The 16,512-nt window shown below is 37.3% G+C and overlaps 1 protein-coding gene across 3 annotated transcripts in view; it reads right to left on the bottom strand.

The window, feature by feature from the left end:
- Positions 1–12,999, bottom strand: part of LOC140323510 (protocadherin gamma-C5-like) — a 37,821-nt gene extending 24,822 nt beyond the window's left edge. The window contains exon 1 of one of the 3 annotated variants that reach the window (XR_011919391.1): positions 8,671–12,984. Coding sequence is in view for 2 of the 3 variants with exons in the window: in XM_072400666.1 (XP_072256767.1) it covers positions 10,133–12,577 (2,445 nt within the window). In the remaining variant the exon portion in view is untranslated. Of the gene's footprint in view, positions 1–8,670 lie in introns of all 3 variants that reach the window. The other 2 variants (XM_072400668.1, XM_072400666.1) reach the window with 2 other exon arrangements.
- Between the last annotated feature and the right edge of the window lie 3,513 nt (positions 13,000–16,512).

The raw sequence follows: 16,512 nt of genomic DNA, 5'->3' as shown, positions 1-16,512 counted from the left end.
GTGTAATTGCTGGTGTTCTGATATTCTGCATAGGTTAGGGTAAACCAAACTGATTATGATTGGGTTGTAGCTCAGGTGGGGGTAGAGGCAAAATATGTCAGTAAAAGAGAAAAGCAGCTTGCCCAATAACATTGACATAACAAGAAAAAAGCACTTCCATGATGGAGGTGGATGAGAAATGATAGTGGTCTTAGGGACCTAAAAGTTTTGTCAGCAAAGCAATGGGAGGTTGGCAAAGTCGACTGAAATTACATTGCCACCTCATTCAAAAAAGCTAGATTGTTTGGTGCATTGTATGTAACAAGTGGCATAGGTTACATTAGAGTTCTCTGGTAATTTTGCAGTGTCACATGAGGGTGAAAATCTAAATCCTAACCCCTGACATGTTAAGGTGCTTTAGCCTACTTGTGTTTAAACTCTAGTCTCCACTGCTTCAGGCATCCTTTGAACACCTTTATTTGATGTGCTTCAAATTTGCATTGTTTGAATGCACTGTAGAAGATTTTCATTGATAGCAAGTTGTCAGTCTGCCTGGAAATGCCAAGTTACTTTGTTTTGGCTTGCTACAACACCAAAGCCTCCAATGTGAATATTGTAGGTTTCAAGAAAGTGTGTGCTATGTACATCGAATAATTGGGATTGTGGGCAACAATAAACTGTGGAAACAGTTTTTAATTTAAATGTACACACATACATGACAATTGAACATTGCTCGGGACATCGAGGAAGCCATTTTTAGCATAGCATTTTTTTGTTGACCCTATAAAAGGCTGCATAATGTTTGGAATGCAATACAAGTGGAAGTTGTACTTATTGTACAATTTTTGTTGTCCTACTTATTTTGCAAGGTGTACATGTCTGTCATTGCTTGTCCATGTGGGCTTCATCTTGTAGATGAAAGAGGAAACAGAACCCATTTTGATTTTGGTATGTCCTTTATTGCTTTATGATTAGGTTTTTCACTTTTTGTCTTTGTGTGTATATAGGTAGAGAGAGAGAGAGAGAGAGAGAGAGAAGAAAAGAGAAAAGAGTTTGTGGATAATCTATGATCTTGGTGGGTCCAAAATTTGCAGCTCATGCTTTACATAAGAATCTACTAGTAAACAGGTAATGGGTCAGTGCGGGCAGTTTGTGTATGTGATGTAGGTCTGAAAAGTTAACCTGCCTGGGTTACTTAATTCTACTTCTAGGTTTCTTTTAGGAAAGGTTTCCGTTAATTTTTAACTAATTGGGTTTCTGGATGCCCATTCAGGGCCCAGTCACGTTGGTGTTAATAGAAGGCATTTCATAAGCATTTTAAAAACTTCTCAAATCTTTTGTTTAATCCTGAGCAAATATGTTACTTCACATTTGTTTACTTGCATTGCGCATATGCATTTAAGATAATCATTTGCTTGGCATTCCATTACTATGCTTTAATGTGGACCCTGGGAGTGACATTTCTGATGTTTGTAGTGGAAGTAAATAGGAACAATAGCCATCCCAAGCCTATATAAATGATAAGAGGCATTTGGGAAACATTTTGATGGTCGTCATAATAAAAGGGAAAAGTAACTCGATAAAAGGTGTAATTTAATTGCTCTGCATAGCTCATCATGGTGCTCTTTGCATCGGGTTAAATAAATCAAAATGTGTCCTTCACAGCTAGAACTAATCTGACTACGAACTGAAGATGAATAGCTAACCTTGATAGAAAAATCACAGGGTTTCTGATCTCAGCAGCAGATTGAAAGCTTTTTTTACATTTTTTAACATAAGCCCTTTTAAAGGTACATTTGTGCTACATTTTAAACCTTGAAAAGTATACTTCTGACTACAATCTATTAGGAACAAGAAAACATCTTTGTGCCACTTTCTGTATTGGTTTTATTTTGGTTACTGGATCTTGACTTTACCACACTTCAAAAAGCTGCTGACCATCTATGACCATCACCTGATCACTATACTTAAACTGCATTCAGACGCACACTTTAAAAAAAACGAATTGGCAATTTGGCAGCACTTACTAAGAAATTGGGTATAGTCTGGCCCTACTATAAAGTGGCAAAAAAGTTTTTTTTTTCTTCTAACTAATAAAGGTATAATTGGATATTTTTTTACTGTGTTAGGCCTCAGAGCACAGTACAATAACAGTCACAATTTAGTGCACACAGTTCAATTTGTAATGTCACCCCACCACTGGAAGGCAACACACAATTATTTCAGCATTTTGGAGTGTTTTGCTAGTCTATTCAAAATAGATTGCCTGCCTCTGCATAAATGCAAATTTAGCCCTGAATTGATCTCCTGAGAAGAGGTTGGATCTGGATTTCTTTCAAAATGTACCTAGTAGTAGGCTATTGCTTTAATCAGTTGCAGACTTTGGGCATGTAACCTATTCCCAAGAAAATATACATGGCTTACAGCCTACTTTCTATTTCCTAACCTGTGCTGGCACTACCATCAACACACTGGGCAGCAAATCCGTGCTGTTAAAATAATGACTGGGGTTGTTTTGATATTTATGTTAACAGTGTTGACACTGGAATAGTATTTGAAGGGTTTAACTTGATTTCCACTTTTATTTTACTGAAGTTGTTTGTTAATGATGTGGAACTTGTTTACTGTAATTGTTCCAGTTTCATTGCAAATAACCATGGTGGAGTTTGGTGCTAAATTAAACCTCTTAAGTTAGGAATTTGTATATGCTTCTAATATACACACACTCAGCATACAGGTTACAGAAAAGTATTGTGCAGTTACTTGTGTTGTCTGCTTCTAAAGTATTCATTCATTTATTCATTCAATATTAGTATCATGAAAACCCAGAAACTTTTACCTCTTGAATTTGGTTCTATAGAAGTTGTATTGGCTACTCACTAAAGAAAATGTGTCTTGTAAACAAACCATTGTTTTAATCTTTCAATACAGTGCCCTTCACTCACATGACCTAAAGACTAAAAATTCTTAATTAAACTTTGAAAAGAACCTTACACCACTTGAGAAGTACACATAGTACTGAGCTTAGCTCAATGTCTACAGTCCTGATATTTTCTTGCCCTACCTCTCAGTGTTTTGCCAACACCCAGAGTTTTGAAGTGTTCCAAACACATGGCCACGTCACCATCCTTCAGATTCTATAGAAACTAGATCGTGGCCAGGAAAAGTAGTAAATGACCCAGGGTCGATGGTCTATGGGAGAAAGAAAAGTGCCTGGTCAGTCAATTGGAGGAAGAATAGTGACCTGTCATGTCAGTGGGATGAGTAATGCACTTTAGTTTGGGTCATGAGGAATAGTGACACGAAGGCTAGTTAAAGACAAGCAAAAGCCACATCCAGCCTACAGTTCAGAGACCACTAAACTACGCATATCAGACCTCCTTGTGATCCATTGCTAAATTTATTAAAATTCCAGCAGGGTTAGGTGGATGATTCTGCTTTCAGTTTTGTCTTCTTGGCTGTATAGGAAGTAAAATTCAGCCATCAAACACAGCTGTGACTTTTACTGGTATCAGTAACTGACTTGTTAGAACTGCTACTTAAAATACAGCATGGAACCTACCAAAGATGTGTTTGGGAGTACTGTTTTGCAAACAGCCAAGCAAAAAATGTTACAAAGTACCAACAAAATGCAGGGTGAATTGATGCAGTAACATTTAGATGTAACCGAAAGCTAAGAAAAGGTGCACTGTGCTTCCTGTGTACATTCATACTTACTAAAAATATCTATGCATAAGTGAATTTAGGGTTTGACAAAAATACTAACTTCTAAAAATATTACTTCTCCTTTGGCATCAATATTTATTCTTAAACAGGTGTGTAGGGGCGCCCCACTACACCCCTGCCTGTGTCACTCAAAGGGGAAGTCACATCCTCCAGAGTGACGTCATGATACCAGAACCCACCCACTCTCCCATCGCAGGTCTGAGCCTGCAATGGGAGAGTGAGGGGTTGTGTTCAGAGACAACCTGTCCACCTCCCTGAGCCTACAATTAAATACAAGAGACATGGTTCTTGGCTCTGGCCAGTGCGTCCCCCAGTGGGGTCCTTCTTCGGGGGGGGCGGACAGGCCAGAGCCTTGGACCACAAAAGAATTCTTTGTAAAAAAAGAGTGGACACACATGCCCACTCCCAAAAACGATGAGGACACGGCGTTCCCACCCATGCCCGCCCCACTACACCCCTGTTCACTGACTTGGAATAACATTGTCACTCACAGCAAATCAGTCAAAAGCAATGTTGTACAACTGAAGCAATTGTATGTAGACAGGAAGTAGGCAGTATTTATGCGGATTCATAAAATTTATACCTGTTGTGGGTAACTGACTCAATGTTTAGGGCAGAGAACATAAATATCCGGGCAGCTACTTGCTGAATAAAAAGTGAGGGATTAATAGCAGACCTAGTGTTTCACTCCAAATATTTAAAAATTTAGTATTTTTTTAGTAACCTACCTCACAGTGTGTACTAAGAATGGAAAATATTATTAATTTATTAGTATTCCACAGTATTTATATAGCACTATCATATTACGCAGCACTGTACAAAGTCCATAGTTGTGTCACTAACTGTCCCTCACAATTTAATGTCCCTACCATAGTCATATATCATTGATGTAGTCTAAGGTCAATTTAGGGGGAAGCCAATTAACCAGCTGCAAGCAGGCACGGGGAGCACCTGCAAACTCCATGCAGATAGTGTCAGGTTTACTAATTTTTAACCTCCTTAGACTATTAAGCATATATACATACTACTTATAAGTGGATACAATCATTTAGACTTAGATATATAGATTTATATAAGTCTAAGTTATCTGGTTTATTTGACTTTTTCCTGTAAAAAATATAAAAATAAAACGCTGCTATTTCTTTTTTTTTCATTGTTGTCCCCACATCCATTCAAGTTACTTTTGTTGGCAAGTCAGAAAGAATTGCAAGTCTGCAAATTTACGACTGTCATCTGAAAAGTGTTTTTGAAACAATTGTACAAAGTAAAACATACAAAAAATAATAAGTTTATGGTTACCCTGCACCTTATATTGCACCTTTTTTTTTACCAAAGTGTAAGTACCCTGAAACGTTACCTTATGTACCTTGTACTGTCCCCTAAATACTCTATATTGGTTACCCAGACTAAGTAATATTCTCCTTTTTCTCCTGTTGTAGCCTTTCCTCACCCCTCCCTGCCTCCTGGAGCTGGTGTCAATGTCTTGTGCTTTCATGGGGAAGTGTGTGACTTTTGCATATGTAAGGAGGCAAAGAAAAAAAAATGCTGGTTATTTCAAGTGTAGCTTGATGAGGTGTATGGCTTAGAGCAGTGCTGTCCAACTTCAGTGCTTGATGGTAAATATTTCTCTAACACACATCAGTAAATTTAGTGAATGTGGTTTACAAAGAGTCAGAAAATGTTTCATTCAGAAAGATTCCCTCTAAATATAAAATTATTTATTGATATTTTAGTAACCTACCTCACAGTTTGGACTAGGAATAGTTTACAAATATGGGGATAAGTGTTGAAAATCTTCATCTGTTTGTGGCCCATGACTAGAGTTGGACAGCCCATACTAATAAGATGTATACAAAATTGAAGAATCAAAGTGTATGTCAACTTGAGAAAGGATTGGAACTCCTTTTGGGAGCCTTCTGCTCATTTAGAGCTTGTTCAGATAGCCACTAAACAAGCAGCTTCCTAATGTTTTACTGCTTAGAAAATGTTAAGATTAGTATATAATGGGAGGTAGGCATGATTGGGTGATATGCTGCTCAACTTCTTCCATAGAATTCTAAAACACCTGCTAAATGATGTTTGTTTTTACAGCCTTTGTGAGGATGAAGAACAACCAAATGACACGTTTCCCCTTTCTATACCCCTCCGGCTCTGTGCAAGACAACTACAATGCTAGAAAACACTTCTGTTGGGCTTTCATCAAACAGAAAATGTGTATTCTAATTTACAGGTTTCCAAAAAAACAAAACATATCTGTACTACAATGACAATATCAGGATGATTGACAGAGAGGCAAGCAAAATATAATAGATGACAGATTACAACTGTTCAGGTTTAGAAGACAGGGCCAACAACTGTAGGATATTTCTCCCAACTAGGTTTTCCTAAGAGAAATAATATGGGACATTGTCAATAAAATACCCCTAAGCAATTAATCCTCAGTGCAGACCTCAGGAAGAGATCCTTCAGAAACATGCCTCTCAAAGAAGACCTCAGTGACAGGCCTTCAGTGCAAGTCTCTGTGACAGACCCTCATGTCAGAGCCCCGTGACGGACCTCCAGGCAGCCCATTACTTTTCCCTCAGTTACCCTTGTTTCTCCGTTTGAGGAGGGGGGAATTGTAACTTTCAGAGCTCCTCCTATTTGGCGATACTCAGGTCTAGCAGACAATTTTCAGGCTTATGACAGATGGAAGGACATGAACACTTGCCTTAGCATCCAGCAATCCAGCACCAGCCAACAATTGGGACTTTAGTGTTGGCTGCAGCAGAGGAAAGAGTGTTGAGGAACTACCGGAAAAGTGAGTACCATTGGGATGGGGAACCCCTGGGCAAAAAAAAAAAAAAAAACACACACCTTTAATCCCACAGATCCATCGATCCGTCTTTGGGTACCGCATCATCCCGGTATCTGTCTTCGGCGTGGCACAGAGGAGGCTTTTCCTACGTCACCCGATCTCGCACTGCGCAGGAGCGAGATTGGGTAACGTAGATGGGAAAAAACATGCGCATGCATGAGTCCGGCAATATTTTTTTCCATTAAAGATAGTGCTCCGTCGGGGCATGCCTGAGATTAGGGCATGCACAGAAGCAACAGGAAAGAGCCTCCCGGGATGTGTGACATAGGTATCCCAGGGGGCTTTGTGCTCCCATTCTGTCTTGATCGCCATGGTGATGAAGGCAGATTAGGGAGGTGCTGCACCCTTTTTTTTTTGGCAAAATACAATTTTGACTTTAAATAAAAGGGTTGTCTACCCTTTTATGTATAGTAAAAATGTTGGTCAACTTTAAACAAAAGCACTGTTTTGTTTACTAATATTTGGCCATACATTCATGTTTTAAATTAATACAATTTTTTTATTGTAGAAAAATTCAGTCTGAAAGGTGGACTGCAAGAATCCATAACCTATATGCTTTTATTGCCAGCTCTATCAGTATAATCATTTCAGTTACTCTTGGATGTCATAACCAACCTCCTAACCAAAGGTAAAATACTTAAAAAATGCTGTTCCTGCCTTATTGTAGGCACACCTCTGATTACAGGGTTTCTGCATGTTGTTTTTACAATAAAGGGTCATAGAGATCCTATTCATAAACGGGAACAAAATGTATGCATGAGTCATAAAACCTCAATATTAATTGAGGTTTTATGACTCACGCATACATACAGGAATATTATAAAAATGTTTTTATCTGGACCAGGAAAAATATTTTTTCGCCTAAAGTGAATCTATAGTCAGGCTACTGGTATAGAATTATTTACACTGCCCTAACAACCCCTCACTGACCTCTGTAGCTGCAGGCTTTGTGGGACAATTTTTGTTTGTAGCTTTAGCGCTGAAGTTATTCTCAGACAAGCTCAGGTTACTCTTTTTCTCTTTTCTTTTCAGAGCACCTGCTTTGTATTTACATTAGAGATTAGATAAATGTAAGGCTTGCAACTCACTGCTGGGGGTGTGAAGCCGAGCTGTCCCTGCAGCTACCTGAGTCAGTGTTTATAAAATCATTTTTTGCTTGTTAAGAATATAAAAAACTAGAATGATCACATTTACCTGACCCTAATTATATCTGTTTGTTAATTGTAAGGTGTTTTGAAGGATGGCAGGTTTGATTTAAATGGCATCATAAAAAATTATATGGAAACAATGCATTTTCTTGCAGCTAATGCCTAAATTAGAACCAATGCTCTCAACACATTTCTTTCGTTGTCTACTCACCACAAAATTATCAATTTGCCCACAAATACTGCATAAAAAAATGAAGGCTATTACAAGATAGAGAACTCAGTTTAACAGTGTGAATGTTGTTGCTAGCAACTGTAGGGAAGGCTCTGAGCACAAAAGTTATGTATTTTAAACATTTTTTTATGTGTAGGTCAAGTAATTGATATTTATTTTTGAATTATCTTTAAAGAAATGCCCATTTTCTTCATACCAGCATGTATATTGCAGTGAAAGCAGAATTTCTATATGTATATATTTGTCATTGTGTCATCATTGATTAATCATTTCCTGTAAGGATCATAACTGTTTTCAAAAATGTAAACAAACACTAAAATCATCTAAAGACATTTGTAATATATATTTAGTGGGCAGCCATTTTGTGAAGAAATATCAGTAGGATTATAGTTTAAATGTTTACCAGGATCCACTTGTAATTTTCTAGAATTATCCTTTCTAGTAGGATGCTTCTAAATAAATCCTGATCAACTCACAAAGTGGCTGCCCTGACCAAAATGGTACACTTCTTTCATTTAATGCGACCTGTTTAAACCATCATTATGAATTATAAAAGTATGTATTTTGATAGGTGTAAAACAAGATGAGAAAAATAATGTTTCACACACTCATTGACACAAATAAAATATGAAAAATGCTTTATTATGAATGTTTGCACAAAATGAAATGTACTTTTGCATGACCAAAAATGTCAAAATAAGAATTTCATGAGTTATGACAGTTCTTACCCCATCGTATGGTCTTCAAAAGATGCTTGCATGTTAATCAGGACTCACTAAAAACTTTACAAACAAGTCTCCATCGGTATAAATAGATATAAAGGTGTCTGCAAAAGCAGACTAAATCTTATGTCAGTGTATTTCAGAACGTCTCCTTGATTACACTGTAATTATGACGTTTTTTGCTGGTGTGTATTCCCAAAAGTCTCTGTTTTGTCCAATACAGTACCAACTTTAAGGCAATCTACAAAAGTGCGGCAAGTTTTTTAAAAGATGACACATCAGTCAGTTGATTAGTCAGGATCCAAACAATGTTTGATGGACCTTCATCCGTCTTAGAAGCAAAGGATTTCTCAAGTAATATATTCCAGACAATCCACTGTGAAAAGGCTAGGTCTAGATCACTTCTTGGTAAGTGTTATAGTCCATAAGGATCTGTTTTCGCTGTTGGACTCATATAAATCTATCGCTAAGGGCAGATGAATTCTACTGCATGGGGACTTCCTCGGGCTGAATATTTATAAACCTATGGTAGGAGTATTTACCATAGGCATCTATATTTTTTATTAATTACTTGCCTAGTACTAAATGTCTGGGAGCTGTGCAAATGTGTAAAAAGTAAAACTAATACTTATTTTGGGAACAAAATTTAAAACAGAAAATGTTATGTATGATTTAAATTGTTAATCATATTAGAGTATATATCAGCACTGATTGAGGCACTTTTAAACTTGAGTGATCATTAAAATGTTTTGGTTTAAACATGGCAGTGGAAATAACATCTGATATATAACTACAAAGTCATGTAAATTTTTAAAATTCCTAACTGATATCCATAACAACTTTAGAAATAATACAATATCTGCAGCTTTATAATAGTTTAGTCTATATTAACTATTTTAAATATTTAAAACTTTGTTATGGTATGGTAGTATCCATAAAGACACAAAACAATATTGGGTGGAGAGCAAGGAAAAAAAATCTTATGTACATCTGTAGTAGTGGTACTGACATTCTCAGTCATGACAAGCTGAACCTGATAGTAAATAGAAAGAAGTAAATATTTCCTTTACCTCTAACCAAAATTGTTATGTGAAACGGTCCTAAAAGCTGCAGAGAGAAATCATTAAATAGCAACTTGGCCTTGTCACTGATTATGTTGATCATACTCTGCCTGTTCTATCCTTTAGTTGATAGGTAAGGATTTTAGTAGCTTTACATTTATTTTTTTGTAGTGTATTGCTGTCAAGACCACCTTCTTCTACTCTAAAGGATTTATCTGCCCTATGAAAGTAAATGTAAAAATGTTTCTTCTTATAAAGTGGACAGTATGGCGTAATGACCTGTGATGAAAGAAATGTGCTGTAATTATGCGCACCACACAGATGCCATGAAAGATGAAATTGAAATTTTAATGACATTCATCTTGTTTGACTTTGGTTTCAAGTAATGGCAAATTCTGGGAGCTCACCTCATTGGAAGCAATGGAGAAGTTAGGATCTGGAACCAGTATCCCCGGGGAAGAGGAGCTAGCTGTGACATGAGGTGGCCTCATAAACATAAACTCACTAATATCTGAAACAGGGGAGAAACATGTTCTGACCCTTCGATTGGATGGGATATTTCCAGCACAATCCACTCGGACACCTATAATAGTGTTACAAAGGCTTGGGTGAAGCTGAAACGTTCCATGTAGCTTAGATCCTGCCACCACGGCTTTCTTTTGAGTTTGCCGGCAACAAAGGGGGAAATTCTTGTTCTCACACTTGTGAATTTTAATTCCAAGGGCTGCCAAACCAATTAATGAGATGACAGATATGACAATTAAACACACAATCAAGTACAAAGTAAGACTAGAGATATTCCTTTTTTTAGAGTGGTCCTTTACACCCTGTGACACCTCTAGGTCTTTGTCTTCTAGGGTCATCATTACTGTAACTGAAGTAGATAAACAGGGTTCTCCAGAATCTTTTACCAACAAAAGAAGCTCATGTAAAGTAGGATCAATGTCCTGAATAGCACGTTTAGTCTTTATTTCACCAGTTCTCATAACAATACTGAAGAGAGTAGGATCTGTTGCTTCAAGTAAGTTGTAGGAAAGCCAAGCATTTCGACCTGAGTCATGGTCTACAGCAGATATTTTGCTTACCATAACATTTGGTCCAGTGGAACGTGGGATCTTACACTGGGCAACTGAATTAGCTCCAACTACAGGAAAGACAACAACTGGAGAATTATCATTTTGATCTAGAACAAAAACATGCACAACAGTCTTATTTTTAAGAGGCGGGGAGCCAGCATCAGAAACTTCTATTTGGAATTGGAAGTAGTTAATCCTTTCATAATCCAGAGGAAATTTTAGGTAGACCTGTCCATTTTCAGAGTTGATGTATATATGGGATGTGCTACCATAGTCATCCTTAGGATTTTGTAAAATGGAATAGGAAAGACGTGAATTTTGATCCAAATCAGGGTCCGTAGCTGAAACAGTACAAAGTAACTCACCAGCTTTGTTATTCTCCTCCACGAAGACCTCATAAACTGGTTCAACAAACTGGGGTGTGTTGTCATTTACATCAGAAACTACAACGGATATAACTTTCACTGTGGAAAGAGGGGGATTCCCCATATCCTTTGCAGTTATTGTTATATGGTATTCAGAAACACTTTCACGATCCAAATGATCACTTGTTATTAGGGAAAACTGGTGCTCAAAGTCTTCTCTTACGGTGAATGGAAGGTTTTTGTCTACTTGGCATTGTACCCTTCCATTATCACCATGATCCTTGTCTTTTATAGTTATGACAGCAACTACTGTCCCAGGTGGTGAATCTTCTGGAACTGAGCTAGAAAATGCACTTATAGTCATCTCAGGAGTATTGTCATTTACATCAATAATATGGACAATTACACTGCAATGTTCCTCCATAATGGGACTTCCCTTATCTCTAGCTTCAATATCAATCTCATAAACTGAAATCTCTTCAAAATCTAAATTTCCAAGTACACGAATTTCACCTATTTCTGAATTTAGCTGAAAAATGTTGCTTAAGGCATCAGAATTGTGACTACTAAAAAAGTACTCAATCTCTCCATTAGGACCTTCATCTAGGTCTGTTGCATTAAGTTTAATGACTAAAGAGTTTTTGGGGGCGTTTTCTTTCAGCTGGACATTATAAGAAGGCTGATCAAATGCCGGGTGATTATCATTAGCGTCCAGGACTATGATTGTGATCTGCATGGTGCTTGACCTACATGGAACCCCACCATCTTCTGCTTTCAGTACTAGGTGGTGGACAGCTGTCTGTTCCCTATCTAGAGCCTTTTCTAGAACTAACTCTGGGAATTTACTACCATCAGCCCGCTTTTTCACAATCAAAGCAAAATTTTCACTGGGACTAAGATGGTATTCCTGCAAAGCATTAGAGCCTATATCTGGATCTTGTGCATTTGGAATAAGAAACCTGGCACCAGGGGATGCCAACTCGTTTATTTTTAAAGTCAGCTCCTCACTCTGGAATCGAGGGGAATTATCATTAATGTCTAATATTTCCACCTCAATCCTGTATACTTCCACTGGATTCTCTATAGCAAATTTCAGATTTAATATACATGAAACACTCTGTCCACAAAGCAGCTCCCTATCTATTCTGTCATTCACCAATATGGCTCCATTGTTTACATTTACAGAGAAATATTGGGAATCAGAATCGGAAAGTACCTGGAGATTAGCAGCTACTAGTTTGGCCACATCTGTTCCAAGATCCTTAGCGATATTCCCAACAATTTCTCCCCTGTTTAGCTCCTCAGGGATAGAGTACCGGAACTGTGCATATGTAAGGTTTACAAGCAGCCACAAAGGAAAGAGATGCAGTATTCCTACTTGCAAAACACGGTAACCTGCTGGATGAATCATTGCAAAAATGCCTGGTATGTCCCTTTTTTTCTCCTTCAGCACATCTTGATTACGGAGCGTTTAATCCTTAAGGAAAAAGGAAAGATGCAATCGACGTTGTTTTGTCATTTCTTTTTCCATCAGGCAGAGAGACTACGGTAAAATCTAGCTGGCAACAGAAAGGAAACGAAGGAGGAGCGAGTACATAGCAGCCATTGAATTGTATGCAGCACTGCATTGGCTCAAGATATGTTTTAGTGTATCCAATCATCAACCAGAAAAAATGTTCCCTGTATTAAAATAAGTTACCAACATTTCAAAGAAGCAAATTCAAATTTTAACACTACCTGTTCTTAATGTGTAGTAAAAATAAATAAAACAATTAAAAAATTGTGACATTCATCTTGGAATATTCCATTCTGTAACTCTTTCCTTGCCAAAATGAAAGAGCCACATGCAATATTTCCCTGAACTGCTGGGAGTTTATTGAACAGCTAGTATTGATCTAAGCCAATCTGTGATCCATGGCAAACAGAGCAGTTCCAATAAAACAGTCCATGACAACGAATTAGCATCTACACGAAAAACAGTGACAAATGACAAGAATGTGAGTGAATGTGGGTTTTCATCATTTACAATGTGTTTTGGAAACAGAAGAAAACATTACTCCCACAACACAATCTGCCATTCTAGCACAGAGAGCTAATTAATATACCATTGTAATAAATTAGCAAATGCCAGCCTAACAGATTTTATTTTAAATCCTGAAACATGAGGTCCTTATTCGCTTACATGAGTTTGACATGACAACGATTGCAAAACATAAACAACACATTACAACAGTAACATCACACTATATTGTTATTTTGGAATAATTGTTCTACACTATTATCAGCTCTTAAATGCATGCTTTAAAAAAAGTTGTGTTATGGCAGTTGAGCATACAAATTTCCAGGTAAGAATTTTGTAATAATGTTATAATATTTTGGTTGTTTGCAGTTAATAAAGTGTTTACAAAAAAGCAAAAAAATTGTTAACTGTTAACACAAATAGTTAATTGTTAACTTAAAAATTGTTGCAAAATAATACTCAGGATTCGGTCATTTACTTTGTACTTAAGCAAACAAGCATACTTGCCATTTTAGTTCATATCCTTTATAAAAAATCCAGAAATATCCAGGGAATGCAAGTAACAAACACACATGTAGTTATTGGAGTAAAATCCTGTGATTGTGTGGAGAGCTGGCGGAATCCTTTACTGGTCTTCCTAAAAAGAAACTGTGCTTCTAACCCTGGAGTTGCTATTCTTTAGCAGTGTAAATGACAAGAAAAGAAGAGGAGGGGAGAGATCCAGCCATTCACTGCAAGAGGGGGAAGGAAACAAAGACAGAATTGGACATAATACCCTCCACCTGTCAGTTTTACATGGTCCTGTTAGACAACATGAATTTCAATAAGCTCTTCATAATGAGTATGTTAAAAAGCTGTTTGGAAATGGATGATAATGCTAAAAAAAAATAATAATATGAAAGATTGTTAAATGGTATTGGATTATCTGAGATTTAATACCATAAGAGCAGATATTTATGACTCTTAAGGACGTAGATAAGGCGAGATGAGGATCTGGGAGGGGCATTATAAATTCCTAGATTCCTCACAAATGCATGTGTGCACACAAGGGTGGGATTATGAAAAATGATGCAGAAACATGAAACAAAAGTGGTACTGTTGTCACAGCAACAGTAACCAGTTAGGTTGATTTTCACAGAGAACAAAAAAAAAACCTAGGATAGGTTGTTATGAGCTACAGCTCTACCCTTGCTTGAATTTTTTCCTTTTCAACCTCCTGGGCGTTTCACTGATGTCTGGATTTCTGTACCAAAAGCGGTACACTGTTTTTCATTAATAATTTTTTTTTTTAATTGTAGACCTGTAACTTACTGAAGTATGTCCAAACAAGGATCTAGTAAATATCCTGAATATAATAAAGTTTGAAACACACAATCATGTAAAATAAAATAAATAAGTTTAAATTTATTAAGCATTTTCTGATCCTTTTCCTTCATAATTTCTTGTTCCCCAAATGTCATCATTTGCACACATAAATCCTGTGGGCAACTGAGGTCTAGAATGGCGCAACTAGCTTCCCAAGACAGGGGTTTGCTTTTGGTGAATGTTAGAATGAGGGACTCGGAATTTCAATTACCCCCCACGCCCCCCGTCGACAGGCACACGCACTGATGTCATCAGGAATTGCTGAGGGATGCATACGCGAACGCCGAGGAAAGGAGAAGATGGGGATCCGACCGAGAAGACGGGCATCCAACAGGAATTCTCTCCATATTTCCATGCAAAAAGCGTTACATTTTTTGCATTTAAATGTATTTTACATTGTAGGCTATAATTTTTAGGCATAACTCACCAAAATAGGTCCAATATTTAATAAATGTAATAAATTTAAAAATAAATTTTAAATAAAAAAACACAAAAAATAAAAAATCTGTTAAAAAAATAGTGTTGTATTAATGTATTATACCTGTACAATAGGTTATATAATATAATTATATATATATATATATATATTTAGAATATAAAGATTTCTTTGTATTGGACTCAATACCGCTATTTTGTATTGAATCCAATACAAAATGATTTGAATTTCCCGCCCGCACCGACGTCACCAGGAAACCCCGGAGACCGTCTCTACATTCAGAGACTGAAGACAGAGGAAAGAAGACGTCTCCGGAGGAGCTGCGGGGACCAGGTAAGTGGAGTTTTCAGTAATCTGATTTGTCATACAATGTTGTATGATAATTAGATAATTAGATTGCACTGCACTGAAATTTCCAAAGTAATAAAATCTTTAAAGAAATCCAACAAGAAAGTCCTTACCTTTTTGTTAGGGGCAGGTGGTAAATCCACTCCTTTAGCTGTGGTTTTTGTCATCCCCTGTAATTCCCCCCTTATTGCCCACTTTTACTGCCATACCCACCCCCTTACCCCTCAGTGCTGATTTCTTGAATTTCTGTTTCAAGTGAAGAATGTCTGCTATTAAAGTGGTATCACTTAATGCTAAAGGGCTCAATGTCCCTGAAAAGAGATCCGCTATTTTACGTGACATTCATAGGTTGAAACCGAGAGTGGTGTTTCTTCAGGAAACCCACTTCCGCTCAGAAAAAATCCCCAGATTAACAGACCACAATTATCAATGGGCCTTTCACAGCTCCTTGTTGGAGTCTAAAACCAGAGGAGTAAGTCTCTTGATATCCAAAAGGGTCTCCTGCCAGTACAAAGATCAATGGTGTGATTCTGATGGCAGGTTACTTTTTGTCAAAGGTTTTATAGATTTAAAGCATGTAATGCTAGCCATGTTATATGCCCCTAACACGAATCAGATAACCTTTTCTTTAAAAGACGCTTAACAAACTATTTGAGTTTTCAGAGGGAGTGCTTCTTCTGGGCGGAGACTTTAATGTCCCCTTGGACGAATCTTTGGGCAAATCCCGTAGTAGAGGCAATATCCCCCCTACCAAAGAAGCTCCGTAAATTGCTTCATGAATATAAATTATGTGATATTTGGGGAATTCATCACCTGTCAACCTGCGACTTCACTTACTATTCTACTGTGCATCGAGTTTACTCCCAGGTTGACATGTTGTTAATCCGTCATAGTGATTTACCTAAATGTGAGAGTTCCCGAATAAACAATATTACATTATCGGACCATGCCGCTATTAAATTAGACCTCAATCTTTTGGATTCCTCACGAGGAAATAGATTCTGGCGCTTAAAAGAGAGCCTACTAGCAGACCCCCTGGTACATATTGACCTAACTACACAATTGGCATTATATTTCACTGAGAATATTACTCCAGATTCTCATCTGGTCACGGCATGGGCAGCACACAAGCCATTTGTCAGGGGGATTCTAATTAAACATGGCGCATTTATTAAAT

This window comes from Pyxicephalus adspersus, chromosome 2 (genome assembly GCF_032062135.1).
Source record: "Pyxicephalus adspersus chromosome 2, UCB_Pads_2.0, whole genome shotgun sequence".
Taxonomy (NCBI): domain Eukaryota; kingdom Metazoa; phylum Chordata; class Amphibia; order Anura; family Pyxicephalidae; genus Pyxicephalus; species Pyxicephalus adspersus.
This window is presented reverse-complemented; position numbering and strand designations above follow the sequence as displayed.